This window comes from Cherax quadricarinatus, chromosome 24 (genome assembly GCF_038502225.1).
Source record: "Cherax quadricarinatus isolate ZL_2023a chromosome 24, ASM3850222v1, whole genome shotgun sequence".
Taxonomy (NCBI): domain Eukaryota; kingdom Metazoa; phylum Arthropoda; class Malacostraca; order Decapoda; family Parastacidae; genus Cherax; species Cherax quadricarinatus.
This window is the reverse complement of record NC_091315.1, coordinates 42584439-42599951: the sequence shown is the minus strand read 5'-3', so window position 1 is coordinate 42599951 and position 15513 is coordinate 42584439. Positions and strand designations below refer to the sequence as shown.

General features: G+C 42.1%; 1 protein-coding gene across 2 annotated transcripts in view; it reads right to left on the bottom strand.

The window, feature by feature from the left end:
• Positions 1 to 15513, bottom strand: part of Cdk12 (Cyclin-dependent kinase 12) — a 109822-nt gene that overhangs the window by 90587 nt on the left and 3722 nt on the right. For both annotated transcript variants that reach the window (XM_053779747.2, XM_053779748.2), the window contains exon 2: positions 8519 to 10240. In XM_053779747.2, the coding sequence (XP_053635722.1) occupies positions 8519 to 10128 (1610 nt within the window). In that variant the 5' untranslated portion in view covers positions 10129 to 10240. The remainder of the gene's footprint in view (positions 1 to 8518; positions 10241 to 15513) is intronic.

Here is a 15513-nt window from a genome sequence, read left to right as displayed (position 1 = left end):
AAAATATTACAAATTATGAGGTAAGTTGGTATTATGGCTAAGTGACTAAATACTAGTTTGTGAAATTAGCAACGTGGGTGACATTCAAAAGTGGGCCATTGCTAAATGGGAGGTGGACACAAAAAGAAAGCTAGCAACAGGTAGGGTAGGCTCCAAAACCTGGTGGTCCCTGGTCAAGGACAGACAAGGTTATCTGCCTGATGAACTCATTCCACCTCTAAATCGACAGGATGGGACCACCTCTACTAGTAGTCAAGAGAAGGCAGACCTCTTTGCCGAACACTTTGCTACCAAAATGCAAGTTCCTGATCCAGCAAGGGACGCTCCTTGGCTAGCTGCAAGAACTGTCAGTGGTGACAATGAGGCAGGAGGAGGTGCATTTCCTTCTTAAATCACTTGACCAAGTAAAGGCTGTGGGTCCAGACAAGTTGAGCCCAAGATTGCCAATATGATGTGCAGACCAGCTGGCATCACCTCTAACTCACATCTTTCAGCACTGCCTAGTACAGTGTAAATGGCCCTCTCTGTGGAAAGAGGCAAATGTAGTCCCTGTTCACAAAAAGAAGAGCAGAGCAGAAATCAGCAACTACAGACCAGTGTCACTCCTGTCAGTCACTGGTAAGATCCTTGAGACAATAATCTCAAGACAAATGACAGTTTTTTGACTACCACTCATTCATTTGTGACCGTCAATATGGCTTCAGGAAAGGTTACTCTGCTGCTGATCTGTTGTTAAACCTCTCCACTAAGTGGTACCAGTCACTGGATGAATCCAAAGTCAGCTGTGTGGTAGCACTGGACATTGCTGGTGCTTGGGTGTAGCACCAGGGCCTCTTAGCAAAACTTCAAGCACTGGGAATTGCAGGCTCTACACTATGTCTCCTCAGTGATTACCTTCATGGTAGATCTCTAAGGGTAGTTCTCAATGGAACAGAATCAGCAAGACATCCTATTGGGGCAAGTGTTCCACAAGGAAGCGTGCTGGGACCATTGTTATGGAATGTCTACCTCAATGACCTACTTCATCTCATCCCAGAATCCCATGCATATGCAGATGACTGTACACTGACATTCACTTATCCAAGAGAAGAAATGCCAGCTGCTCTAAGCTACATCAATCACCAGCTAAGAGCTATATCAGCTTGGAGAAATAGATGGCAAGTAACATTTGTACCTGAGAAAACACAAATGATGATGATCTCTAGTCACCATGATGGTAATGCTGGTGCAATAGTAAGGATGAATGGGAGGGTGTTGGTACCTGAAGTTGATATCCTTGGGGTGAAATTCGACTCCAAACTGACCATGAAAAACCACATTGTAAATCTTGCAAACAAGGTAGCCAGGAAGCTTACAGCACTTTGCTTTATCTCGCATCTGCTTGACAGCAGGGGTTGCAAGATTCTGTACGAGACACAAGTACGCTCACACCTTGAGTAGGCTCCACTTTCTTGGTTTGCCTGCCCCCCCCCCTCTCATCTGCGACTGCTTGACAGTAGAGAACAGAGCAAGACGTCTCATCTCTCGCCTGGACCAATCCTGGATAGATCTATTTCAGCAGAGCCTTCAACACAGGATGGATGTGGGTGGCCTTACTGTTATGTACAAGGCCAATATTGGATCCACTTCGAGGACAGCATGAAACAAGCTTCTATGCCACAAGACGGGCAGAAAGCAGCAACTTCACTCTGGCTGTACCCTTCTCCAGAACATCACTCCATCTGAGATCATATATACCCAGGATGACTCGAGTATGGAACACATTCGTACAGCATAATGATGTCAACGAGATAGTCAGTTGATCACATTAAAATGCTGGCCCACAGATGGCTCCAACTTCATTCTGTTCCCTACTTGTATGTCTCATAACAATAAAAATGCTTTCAAATGAGCTGATGTAGGTAACAGCTCTTAGCTTGCCAATAGTTAGGAATCCTTAACCTGTAAATAGCTTGTCAATAAAGCTAGGGATCCTTAACCTACCCTTGTCAAACCCTGTGTAAAAAAAGACAGACAGACAGACAGAGCGAGAGAGAGCGAGAGAGAGCGAGAGAGAGCGAGAGAGAGCGAGAGAGAGCGAGAGCGAGAGAGAGCGAGAGAGAGCGAGAGAGCGAGAGAGCGAGAGAGAGCGAGAGAGAGCGAGAGAGAGCGAGAGAGAGCGAGAGCGAGAGAGAGCGAGAGAGAGCGAGAGAGAGCGAGAGAGAGCGAGAGAGAGCGAGAGAGAGCGAGAGAGAGCGAGAGAGAGCGAGAGAGAGAGCGAGAGAGAGCGAGAGAGAGAGCGAGAGAGAGAGCGAGAGAGAGCGAGAGAGAGAGCAAGAGCAAGAGAGAGCAAGAGCGAGAGCAAGAGCGAGAGCGAGCGAGAGAGAGCGAGAGCAAGCGAGCAAGAGCGAGAGAGCAAGAGAGAGGATGAGAAACACACAAATTCGGTAACAGACTGAATCACTGACAGCACCCTGGCTCATGGCAACTATTATGCAGACTACTGAACTAATATGAAGATTGTCTGTATATAATGTAAGATGTATTGTGGGGATAATGGTCCATAAATGTAGTATACAGTACATAATGTCAGTGTTCTGGATGAAGCCGTAATAAATGGTCAGATGGACACACATTACATGGCCAGTTGGACAGTACAAGACATCCAACTTGGAGTGACTAGCGACACCAAACAAATTATCTTCACATTAGTGCAGCAGCCTGCATAACAGCAACAAACCCAGGTTCACAGCTACACACCCCGGTTCTTGGCAACACACCCAGGCTCACAGCAACATACCCAGGCTCACAGCAACACATCCAGGCTCACAACACTCCCCAGGCTCATGGCAACACACCCAGGCTCACAGCAACACACCCAGGTTCACAGCAACACACCCTGGTTCATGGCAACACACCCTGGTTCATGGCAACACACCCTGGTTCATGGCAACACACCCAGGCTCATGGCAACACACCCAGGCTCACAGCACACACCCAGGCTCACAACATCCCCCAGGCTCATGGTAACACACCCAGGCTCACAGCAACACACCCAGGCTCACAGCAACACATCCAGGCTCACAACACCCCCAGGTTTATGGTAACACACCCAGGCTCATGGCAACACACCCTGGTTCATGGCAACACACCCAGGCTCACAGCAAGTGGCGTTGTAAGGGGGACGATGGGGGCAGACCGCCCCGGGTGACACCATTTATGGGGTGACACCTTAGAGCCTCTAAAGGTGACACTAATGTACAAAACAGTGCTGCAGCAACCTAAGAGAAAAATCCTTCGTTTCTATATAGCCTATTATATGATTACAAAGTACAAATAGGCCTATATAGGGAAAATCATTGATTTTGATGATGTGATAGATGATTTTGCAGGATTGAAAGCAAGGAAATGTAAAATCACATTCATTGAGATGTTACCTGTACTCAAGGTAAAATTGGAACTAGTGTTTCTCTGATATTGAAATGTTTTTTGTTATTTTTCAAGTTTTTTTTTTTTTTTTTTTTTTGAATTGTTGAAGATGAATAAATGTAGGATCTGTTGCCTGTACTCAAAGTGGTATTTGAGTTTGCTTCCTTGATATTACTACTATTATTTATTTTATCATTAATAAAGTTGAAAAGTATTCTTGTGTTTGGTTTATGGCCCTTAAATGTTCTCACTGCTAAATATTAGTCACTGGTCATGCAGTAGTGACGTAACTGGAGTTTACTCCCCACACACCCCGCCCTTGGATTTCATGAGGGTGACACCAAAGAAGCTGCCCAGGGTGACACCAACCCTAGTGACGCCACTGCACAGCAACACATCCTGGTTCATGGCAACACACCCGGGCTCATGGCAACACATTCAGGCTCACGGCAACACATCCAGGCTCACGGCAACACATCCAGGCTCACAACACCCCCCAGGCTCATGGTAACACCCAGGCTCGCGGCAACACACCCTGGTTCACGGCAACACACCCTGGTTCACAGCAACACACCCAGGCTCAGGGCAAAACACCCAGGCTCACAGCAACACACCCAGGCTCACGGCAACACACCCAGGCTCATGCCAACACACCCAGGCTCATGGCAACACACCTTGGTTCATGGCAATACACCTAGGCTCACGGCAACACATCCAAGCTCACAGCAACACATCCAGGCTCACAACACCCCCCCCAGGCTCATGGTAACACACCCAGGCTCATGGCAACACACCCTGGTTCATGGCAACACCCAGGCTCACGGCAACACACCCAGGCTCACGGCAACACACCCAGGCTCACTGAAACACACCCTGGTTCACGGCAACACATCCAGGCTCACAGCAACACATCCAGGCTCACAACACCCCCCAGGCTCATGGTAGCACACCCTGGTTCACAGCAACACACCCAGACTCGCAGCAACACACCCAGACTCATGGCAACACACCCAGGCACAAGGCAACACACCCAGGCTCATGGCAATACACCTTGGCTCATGGCAACACACCCAGGCTCACGGTAACACTTCCAGGCTCACAGCAACACACCCAGGCTCACAGCAACACCCCCCAGGCTCCTGGTAACACACACTGGTTCATGGCAACACACACTGGTTCATGGCAACACACACTGGTTCATGGCAACACACCCAGGCTCATGGCAACACATCCAGGCTCACACCAACACATCCAGGCTCACAACACCCCCCAGGCTCATGGCAATACATCCAGGCTCATGGCAACACATCCAGGCTCACAGCAACACATCCAGGCTCACAGCAACACACCCTGGTTCATGGGAACACATCCAGGCTCACGGCAGCATGCCCAGGCTCACAGCAACATACCCTGATTCACGGCAACACACTCAGGCTCATGGCAACACATCCAGGATCACAGTAACACACCCTGGTTCACGGCAACACACCCAGTCACAGCAAACATACCCTGATTCACAGCAACACACTCAGGCTCACAGCAACACATCCAGGCTCACGGCAACACACCCTGGTTCACGGCAACACACCCAGGGTCACGGCAACACACCCAGGCTCACGGCAACACCCAGGCTCACAGCAACACACCCAGTCACTCTCAGTTAATTGTCTAAATGGTCTAATACATGCCCAACTGTCTGTTTATTGTGTCCATCTGACCGCCTATTATGTGATATGTAGCATGTTTATATAATTTTTCAAAACATGTCAGAGATGGATTATTGAGAATGTATGACAGCATAAATATACGACATTTTTAGCGCCTCAGAGCTACATTCTTCCAGTTTATTGAGTCTTCAACACAAGCAACACACACTTTTAACTACTCCCTCGCCTGGCTTAGCTTCTACTTTCTAACTTGGCACTTACAACTCTTCTCTTTATCACTACTACCCTTAGATGCCATTGTAACACAAAACAGTATTTGTAATAACTTTGTGAATAACTTTAAAATGCTTGAAACTTTGGAAAGTTTCCAGACAGAACTGAGATACACGGAGCTCACAGAGCACATAAACAGTGGCATACAGATGCAGTAATACCGAATCAGGAGGCATATAAACAAATTTTTGGGTATAATTTGAAATGTCCATATTAGTGAAGTGCCATAAAGTGGGACCTTCCTGTATACTGTAACTACAAAAACATAAAAAAAATACATCTTTATGTTCAAGGTTGACAAATTAAAATCTATCTATTCCTAGTAGAGGTAACATCACTATATTTTTAATACTACACATTAATTTCTGTAACGGTTATTGTTTTGCTGTATTTATCATTTTAAGGTACAGATATTTACAAGTTTTATATAACATTAGGCAAGTTTCAGGGTGTGGTAATTCATAAGACATGAATGCAGTGACGTATCACACATCTTACTAGTTTAGCCTACTTCCTAAGAGGAACAAGCTCAGGAAATTGTCTATTAGGTCTGAACTGAAATGAATCACTTGCCAACAAAATCTGACATGGCAGCTAAATGAAACTCATAACAATTGTGGTTTATTTACTCTTAACACTAGGCAAGTACTGAATCCAGTTAGCATTTCTACACCAAAGAGACTGAATTTTATATACATAGTACAGTGGTACCCCAAGTTTCGTACACCTCCCAACTCGAACAATTATGCAGGTGTATTATTTTAAGTGCTTTTGCAAGTGTATTTTTGGGGGTCTGAAACAGACTAATCTAATTTACATTATTCCTTATGGGAACAAATTTGTTCGGTAATGGCACTCGAACAGCCTTCTGGAACCAATTATGGCCGAAACTTGGGGTACCACTGTACGTATACAGAACCACTTGAAACTTTTCCTAACATGCCACAGGACCCAATTTTCACAGATTTGACAACCACACGCATTCTCAGCATAATCAATCCTTCTACCTGATTTCTGGATTAGTTCTTTTAACTTTATTGTACATTCATCTTGTATCATTAGAGTTCTAAGTTTGGCTGTGAGAAGTGTTACATTTTGACTATCAAGCCATTTGCCACATTTCACTGGTATGAAACTTCAGCACTCATTCAAGTGCACGAGTGAATGAAAGAATATGTTTTCTGTTCACTGTCAACATGCAGGTACAGTAATAACAGAGAAGAAAGTCTGTGTATACATTATGCTCCCTTGTCAAAATATATTATTTTACCAAACATATCCTTTATATTTGTCAATTTTCTTGCCTGTGTTACATTACTAAGACTTATTTTGCAATCACACTCTTAAAAAAGTCTTACTACTTCAAGTCACTGAATGTGCATTTCATATAATTTTCCCACAGACCTGTCTCACAATTTTGGCAAGAATTGTGGTCTGCTTACAATGTAGATACTTAAGTTTCTTAGGAAAATTTTGAGTAATTATCACTATAACTGGTACTTTCTAGTCTATATAAACATATTCATCTTCACTTTCCTTACCATCACTGCTGATGCAATCACTATTATGTAATGAAATACTTTTTTCTCTATGGAGATATAGGCTTATTAGTGCGAGAGGCTGAGAGACAAGGTACAGTATTTCGCAGCTTATAAGACTTGTTTTAGTTTCAATGGCTCGGCATTGGACGTAACTGGGAGAGCTACAGCCCACCCCACACCCAAAACTTATAGCGCCTGTCACTGACCATCAGTTTATAGGACGTAGGGTGGTTTTTGGAGACATTTTACGGAAAAAAAAATGCGTCTAATGAACCGTGAAATACAGTATACGTTGCATTAGATAGTACACTTTCATCATTACTTTTGGACAATTCCAAGTTTCTATGAAGTCTTTCAGTCTTTATGTAGAAATCTGCATAACAACTACCAGTGTCAATACTGTATACTTGAGAATCCTCTGACATGACTAGCACCCAACCCCAAAAGTTATTTGAAAGCCTAAGATGGTAAACTATAAGAAAATTTGAGACCATTGTGATTTTTGTGTATACATCAAGCCCAGTTGGCCTCCAAGACGTAACATACATTTAAAACTACAAAAAAAATATACTACATTTATGGGGTTAAGGAATCTCACGAAGTTCATTAAAGCTAAAATGTGATGAGCATTAAGTTTACCTGAGAGAATTCAACTAATGATTGTGTTTATGATGTTATACATATAATGAACAGCATCTAGACTTAGTCATATATGTAGTGACAATATTAAAAGGAGCTACTAAAAATATCTACTGTGGATGACAACTAACAAACTCGCTTTCAATATAGACAAAACCTACATGATGTTTGGAAACAGCACTAAATAATTGATTAATTGATCTCCAACTACAAGACACACTGAGGGAAAATTTTTAGTGCTACACCTTAACTGCAACGTTAAATTTTAGCCAAGAAAACATCCAAAACAGTAAGTATCTTTGGTAAGGTACTATATACCCCAAATGGTACTATTTACACTATACCGCTTTCTAATCTACCCTTAGCTCTCCCATGGTATTTGCACTTGGGGATATATCACGGCCAATTGCCTTAAACCATTAATAACCCAACAAAAAGCTGCTTTGCTGATGATTACCAATTCCTGTGCCAAACAACACACCCCTCCGCTCTTCAAGTTTGAACTTAATATACAAAATATGCACTAGTACTGTACTGTTATTTGTTCTTTGCACTCTGCTATAAATTTTATTAATTATAAAATTTTTGGCTACCACTCTATTGTAATTATATAAAATAATGAATAATTAATATTTACCACTCCATAACCTATGTCTAGCTTTAAGTAGTCTGTAAGCATAAGGATTAGTTTGCCCGAAATGCTCAGGCATGTTAGTGGCTTTCTTTGTGCTTAACAATGTTTTATAACACATGTATGTAAACCACACACTGTAAACTTCGCAAAGAAACAAAAAAAATATGAATATGAATCTTATTCTATCAAAACATACTCCTATATAATTTACTTATTACTGTACTAAAACCATTAGGGTTACTTATGAAATTCGGTTTTATAGTTACCTTCTAACATACACAATTGTGCAAAATAAGGCGAGTAATTTAAACAAAATTTATGAAATTAATGAAAAAATGCAAAAGCCAATTACTGACCTTGGTGATTGCCCCCTACTCCTGCTGCGACTTCTACTACCACTCCGACTTCTGCTCCTGCTCCTACGACCATGTGAATGATACTCTCTCTCTCTCTCCTTTTTCTTCTTCTTCTTTTCTTCTTTACGTGAAGTTGATGCTGTAGCATAATACCTACTACTAGTATGAGGTGGAGTTTCTGAGTTACCCCTTATCTCAATGTACTGAATAGGACTTCGAGAACGAGACCTCTTTCTACTGTACAGAGGAGGAGGGGTGTGGGCACGATGTGAAGCTGACCGTCTAGGTGAATTTCTAGATGGTGGTGTCATATTTCCACGTCTCTGACTTGGCAGTGGAGGCGTGGATGGCCTACGTGGGCTTATGTGGTGTGCCCGGCTGGATCGCTCATAGTTCTTACTGGCCGAAGGTGGCTGAGGTGGTGGGGGAGTCATATGTCTTGTACCCCGATGGCGGGGTGGGCTAGGTGTGTGGGGTGACCTGGGTGGTGATCTGTGTGTGGGTGTTCTTTCGCGTGATCTGTGATGTGACGAGTGGGGTGGCGGCGTTCTCCGCAGCTCATTTCCACGGGCATGATTTGTTTCAGGAAGAGGCTGAGGACTAACTATAATTTCTCCTTCATTGGAACTAAGAGGACTGGGTTCCTCACCACGATTTCTTACCCTAGATGGTGCACCTGATGATCTTGGATCATGACTAGGGATAATTCGTGGAACACTTTTAATAACAATTGCTTCAGAAATATCGTCATCCGAACTAGGTACTACACTGCCATCCGCAACCCCTCCATTATCATCAAATTCTGGACTACCACTTCGAGATTTGTGCTTACTTTTCTTTTTCTTTTTCTTATGTATCACTGGACTGTGTGACCTCTCAGATCTTTTTCTTTTTTTATCTTTTCTTTTTTTGTCTTTTTTGTGTTCTTTTTTTCGGGATCGAGAATGATCTCTCTCTGATTCAGAGGGAGTGCGTGAATGGTGGTATGGTTCCCTAGAGCGATAGTATTCTCCTCTCGTTTCTAAGGACCGGCGATCAGGGGACATGACCACTGGATAAGGTACAAGAGGGCGGGCACTGTGTGGAGTGTGGTGTGAAGTTGTAGGAGATGCTTCAACTTCTCCGTCACTGTGAAGAGGCTCTCGAGGGGGCCTTGGAGGTGGTGTGCGTGGGACGTAAGAAGGACTCCTACTAAGATTTGCACTGTACGATGCTGGACTAGGGCGAGGACTGAGTCTTGAGCGAGATGCTGAACGATGCCGCTGTCTATTTAATCGAGGACTCAAGACAGGGCTATGGCTAGGACTATCAGTGATCTCACCTGCCTCTGGCTCCGAGAATGCTTCTGAACTGACGTCAGAGTACTCAACCAGAGCTCGAGGCTCCCGGACCTGCTGAGGGTCTGCAGGGGAGCCCCGAGGAGCTCCCTTACGGTGTCCTGCCTTATCTTGTTCCTGTGTGTGGTGGCTCTTGGGCTTCTTCACTTCTGGCGAGTGTGGGGCAGTGCTGTGGCTTGGCTGCGGGTCATGGTTTTTGTCTTCTTCCTGGTTGGCATCAGAGAGAGAAGAGAAGCTCTCATCAGACTCAATAGTCTCATGGATGCTCGGCATGTCCCTGGTCACTGGCACCAAGCGCCACACAAACACAATCCCATGATTTCACCACAACCCACCTCCAGCACCACCACCACAACCTTACAGTTGCATCTCTACCATTAACTATCTGAAAAAAAAAAGCAAAGATTTCAAGATAGGATATTAAAGTGACTAAGACTTGTAAGAAAATGGAGGAAAATAGAATGACTTGGAGGGTGTATAAATCTGTAGTGGAGGGGAGGGGGAGTAGGGGTTGTCCTAGGAAAGGATGGAGAGAGGGAGAGGGGGTGTAAAAGAGGTTTTGTGCACAAGGAGCCTGGATATGCAGCAGGCATGTGTGAGCGTGTTAGAAAGGAGTAAACGGAAACAAATGATTTTTGGGACCTGACGAGTTGCTGGAATGTGAGCAGGTTAATATTTTGTGAAGGGATTCAGGGAAACTGGTTAGCCAGACTCGAGTCCTGGAGGTGAGAAGTACAATGCCTGCACTTTAACCCTTTCAGGGTCCAGAGGCCAAATTTCAAAGTGTGCACCAGGGTTCAGGAATTTAAAAAAAAAAATTATTTTTTCTTATGAAATGGTAGAGAATCTTTTTCTGAAGGTAATAAAACAAAAAGTACAAAATTTGATGGAAAATTGACGAAATTACACTCGCGAATTTTCATGTGTCAGTGACATTTACGCATCAGTGATTTTGCCGACTGACCCCCATTTTAGGCCAATTACATTATTCCAGTCAACCAAATTCTTAACTATTTCACTAGTATTACTTCCATTCTATCGACTGAACACAAGAAATCGCCTAGTCAACTGTTTCAACTACAAAATAAAGTGCTTGGAAATTGGCCAATTTAACACAAAGTTCAAAACATTCCAATTTCAAAACAGGGTCCAGAATAAACAATGCAGGCATTCCTGGCACTAAACTAACATTTCCTCTATTCATTAGTTACGTTTTCAGGCTTTACAAATGAATTTCATTTTGATTTTTTATTCACATCATAATTTTTATTCAAACCAAAAAATAGAAGATTTACTGTTATGCAATATTGTAATAATTGTATAAATAATATCACCACATTTGTGAGTGTATGTTAGACCCACCAGCTGGTGTGTATTAGACATGTGAGGTCATTTGTTTACTCTTGAACATCGGCAAAAATTTAACATTTCCACTACTTTGAGCTCAGTTTCAAGCCATTTCCAGTATGTACTAAAACTAATCAAAATCATCTCTATTTCTGTAATATATCTTCCATTCTATCAAATGAGACCAAGAAATCGCAAATACAACTATAAAAAACGTACAAAAAAGAAAACACTGCAAAGTCGCTGTTTTACTAAAAAATTACAGTTTCAGTTCTTTTCTCTCATGCACTATGTGCTGCAGGATTTGTTTTATGTGGTGCACACATACCACATAGATGTATTCTCTCATATCTAGGCCCAAATTTACCGCTCACAGCTTATCAGAGCTGAGCTCATGGCGTAGATCTATGGTTTGGACCCTCAACTCAAAGCCGTAGAACTATGGCACAGACCCTGAAAGGGTTAAAGGAGGGGCTTGGGATACTGACTGACTGAGTGACATGTAAACTGCCATATCTGGGCACCTCTGCAAAGACAGTGATTATGAGTGAATGATAGTGAAAGTGTTGAATGATGGTGAAAGTGTTTCTTTTTTGGGTCACCCTGCCTCGGCGGGAGATGGTCAACGTTAAAAAAAACAGTTTTTATGTACTGTATGTAAGAACATCTCTATAAAGGAAGAGTATGTTAGGTGAACCATTTACTCACTAATCATTTAACAAAACATAGGTTTGATTAGTGCACTATATGACCCACTGACAGATTCAATGTTATATGTAATTGCAACAACTTTGAATAAGTCTATCAATAGACAAAATGACATGTTTGACTGGAATAAGTTCATAAAAATCATCAAATATCTAAAAAGTTAAACTCTATATACAGCAATAAACCAGTGCATCTACAATTCTACAGCACAATGTTTCTGAGTGAACCTTAAACCTTTGCTCTCTAGGGTTTAAAGAGGGCTCTATGGAGTTATCTTTTGAATTACAGCTTTGGTTCATTACTTTTTCCAATAGACTAAGCTCTAGGAAGAAACGTACTTAAATTAAAAACTTTACAGTAGCAAAAACAGATCTCTGTTGCACCCATTAGTAATATTTTCCTAAGACAACCTGTTTTTTTTCTCTTATCACTGCTCACATTTTTCTCTCAAATGAAGTCTTTAACAATTTTTATAGCCCTACTTATAGTTCTCCTGTTTCAAAACTTCCAAACTAGTTTCTCATGGGAAACTCGATCAATAGCCTTTTTAAAGTCTAGATGATACAATCTGCCCATCCATCTTTTTGATCACTGAGGTAGACTGAAAAAACAAAAATAGAAATTAAAGTGATTCGATCAACAGCAGAAGGGAAAACCGGCACTAAACAGAAAATGCTAACTCAGACAATAGTACTAGTACAAAAATATTTCTATACACAAATAACCCGCACATAGAAGAGAGGAGCTTACGACGACATTTCGGTCCGACTTGGACCATTTACAAAGTCACACTAACCAGAAGTGGAGCAGGACAGCTATATATAGGCAGAAAGAAGAAGAAGAAGAAGCAGAAGAAGAAGCAGAAGAAGAAGCAGAAGAAGAAGCAGAAGAAGCAGAAGCAGCAGCAGAAGCAGCAGCAGAAGCAGCAGCAGAAGAAGCAGCAGCAGAAGAAGAAGCAGAAGAAGCAGAAGAAGAAGCAGAAGAAGAAGCAGAAGAAGAAGCAGAAGAAGAAGCAGAAGAAGAAGCAGAAGAAGAAGCAAAAGAAGCAGAAGCAGCAGCCGCAGCAGCAGCCGCAGCAGCAGCCGCAGCAGCAGCCGCAGCAGCAGCCGCAGCAGCAGCCGCAGCAGCAGCCGCAGCAGCAGCAGCAGCCGCAGCAGCAGCCGCAGCAGCCGCCACTGGATCAGGGGATTAAGTCATTCAAGTGTAACTACACAAAAAAAAAATTTATGCATCAATGGACTAACTCCAACCTGGCAGTACAAAGTATCTGGAATAAATTTAGCATTGTAGATGCCATCAGCTATGCTATAAGTGCATGGAATGAAGTGCCTCAATCAACATTAAATGCAAGATGCGGAAAGTTGTGGCCTTCTAAAGTTAATTCTTTCACTGTTTCTCTTGCTTGAGAGTTAGATTCAGGAAATTGTTCAGCTGGCAAGGAGATTACCAGGCGATGGTTTTGAAGATATGAATGAACTCTTAGAAGATGAAGACAGGAGTCCAGAAGAAATGTTGGCAGAGCTTGATGCACAGATACAAGGGAGTCAGATAACAGAAGAACAACCTAAAGAAAAACAGTTAACATTACAGCAATTATGTGAGTAGTTTCATATTTCTGGTAAAGTTGCAGACTTTTCACTGAAGAGGACCCTGACAAATCTAGAAGCAGTGCTTTGAAATGGGGTCTAGACCAGCTGATGATGCCTTACCGTCAGCTGTATAATGTACTGCAGGGTAAAAAGAGCCCAAAGATCCATTACAGAATTTATGCACACTCCAATACAACCATCGACTTTAGTATCAGAATCTCTACCATCCACTTCTGCCAACAACCATACACCTCAGCCCAGGAGGACCAAACCATGCATCAGGTTAAGTCACGCCTGTGACAACCTGATTCCTCATTTTTTCTTCTTCTCCCTCTTCCCCTTTCCTCTTTCCTTTTTTGTCTTTCTTCTGTGGCGTGTTTCTGTTCCTTCATTATTTATTTCATCACTTCCCTTTCCCCCCACCTCTGTGCACTTGCTCTCCCTCTATGGGCACCTAGCTCCCTTGCAGTGCTCCCCTTTCTTTATATTTGACTGGCTCCTCCTCCTTAGTTCCTCACTACCACCACTACTACTACTACTACCACTACTACTACTATTACTACTACCACCACTACCTCTTCCTGCCTATATACAGCCGTCCTGCTCCACTTCTCGTTAGTGTGACTTTGTAAATGGTCCAAGTCAGACTGAAACGTCGTCGTAAGCTCCTCTCTTCTATATGCGGGTTATTTGTGTATCGTTACAGTCACGGTATTGTGCCTTTTTTTTTGTTATTTCTATACAGGAATAAAGCTTACTAAAAAAAAAGCAGCAAAGCTAAGGTTGGAGGAGAAATGATGAAGATAAGCACAAAACAAGGACGGAAAAATAAGTTTCAGAATAGTATCCAGAACTAAGAAACCATTAACCCTTTCAGGGTCCAAAGGCCAAATTTCAAAGTGCGCACCAGTGTCCAAGAATTTTCAAAAAATAATTTTGATTTTTTTCTTATGAAATGGTAGAGAATCTTTTTCTGAAGGTAATAAAACAAAAAGTACAAAATTTGATGGAAAATTGGCAAAATTATGCTCTTGCAAATTTTGATGTGTCAGCGATATTTACGAGCGGCGATTTTGCCGACTTTGACTCCCATTTTAGGCCAATTACAGTGGACCCCCGGTTAACGATATTTTTTCACTCCAGAAGTATGTTCAGGTGCCAGTACTGACCGAATTTGTTCCCATAAGGAATATTGTGAAGTAGATTAGTCCATTTCAGACCCCCCAAACATACACGTACAAACGCACTTACATAAATACACTTACATAATTGGTCGCATTCGGAGGTGATCGTTATGCGGGGGTCCACTGTATATTACTCCAGTCGACCAAATTCTTAGCTGTTTCACTAGTATTACTTCTATTCTATTGATTGAGCACAAGAAATCGTCAAATCAACTGTTTCAACTACAAAATAAAGTGATCGGAAATTGGTAATTTGGCCAATTTAATGCAAAGTTCAAAATATTCTAATTTCAAAATAGGGTCCAGAATAAACAATGCAGGCATTCCTGGAACTAAACTAACATTTCCTCTGTTCATCAGCTATGTTTTCAGGTTTTACAAATGAATTCCATTTTGATTTTTTATTCACATAATGAATTTTTATTCAAACAAAAAAATAGAAGATCTACTGTTATGCAATACTGTAATAATCGTATAAATAATATCACCACATTTGTGAACGTATATTAGACCCACCAGCTGGCATGTATTAGACGTGTGGGATCATTTGTTTACTCTTGAACATCGGCAAAAATTTAACATTTCTGTTATTTTGAGGTCAGTTTCAACCCATTTCCATTACTAAAACCAATCAAAATCATCTCTATTTCTGTAATGTATCTTCCATTCTATCAAATGAAACCAAGAAATCACAAATACAACTATAAAAAAACATGAAAAAACACTGCAAAGTCACTGTTTTAATCGAAAATTACGGTCTCAGTTTTTTTTCTCTCATTTTGCACTGTGTGCTGTAGTATTTGCCTTATGTCGTGCACACACACCACATA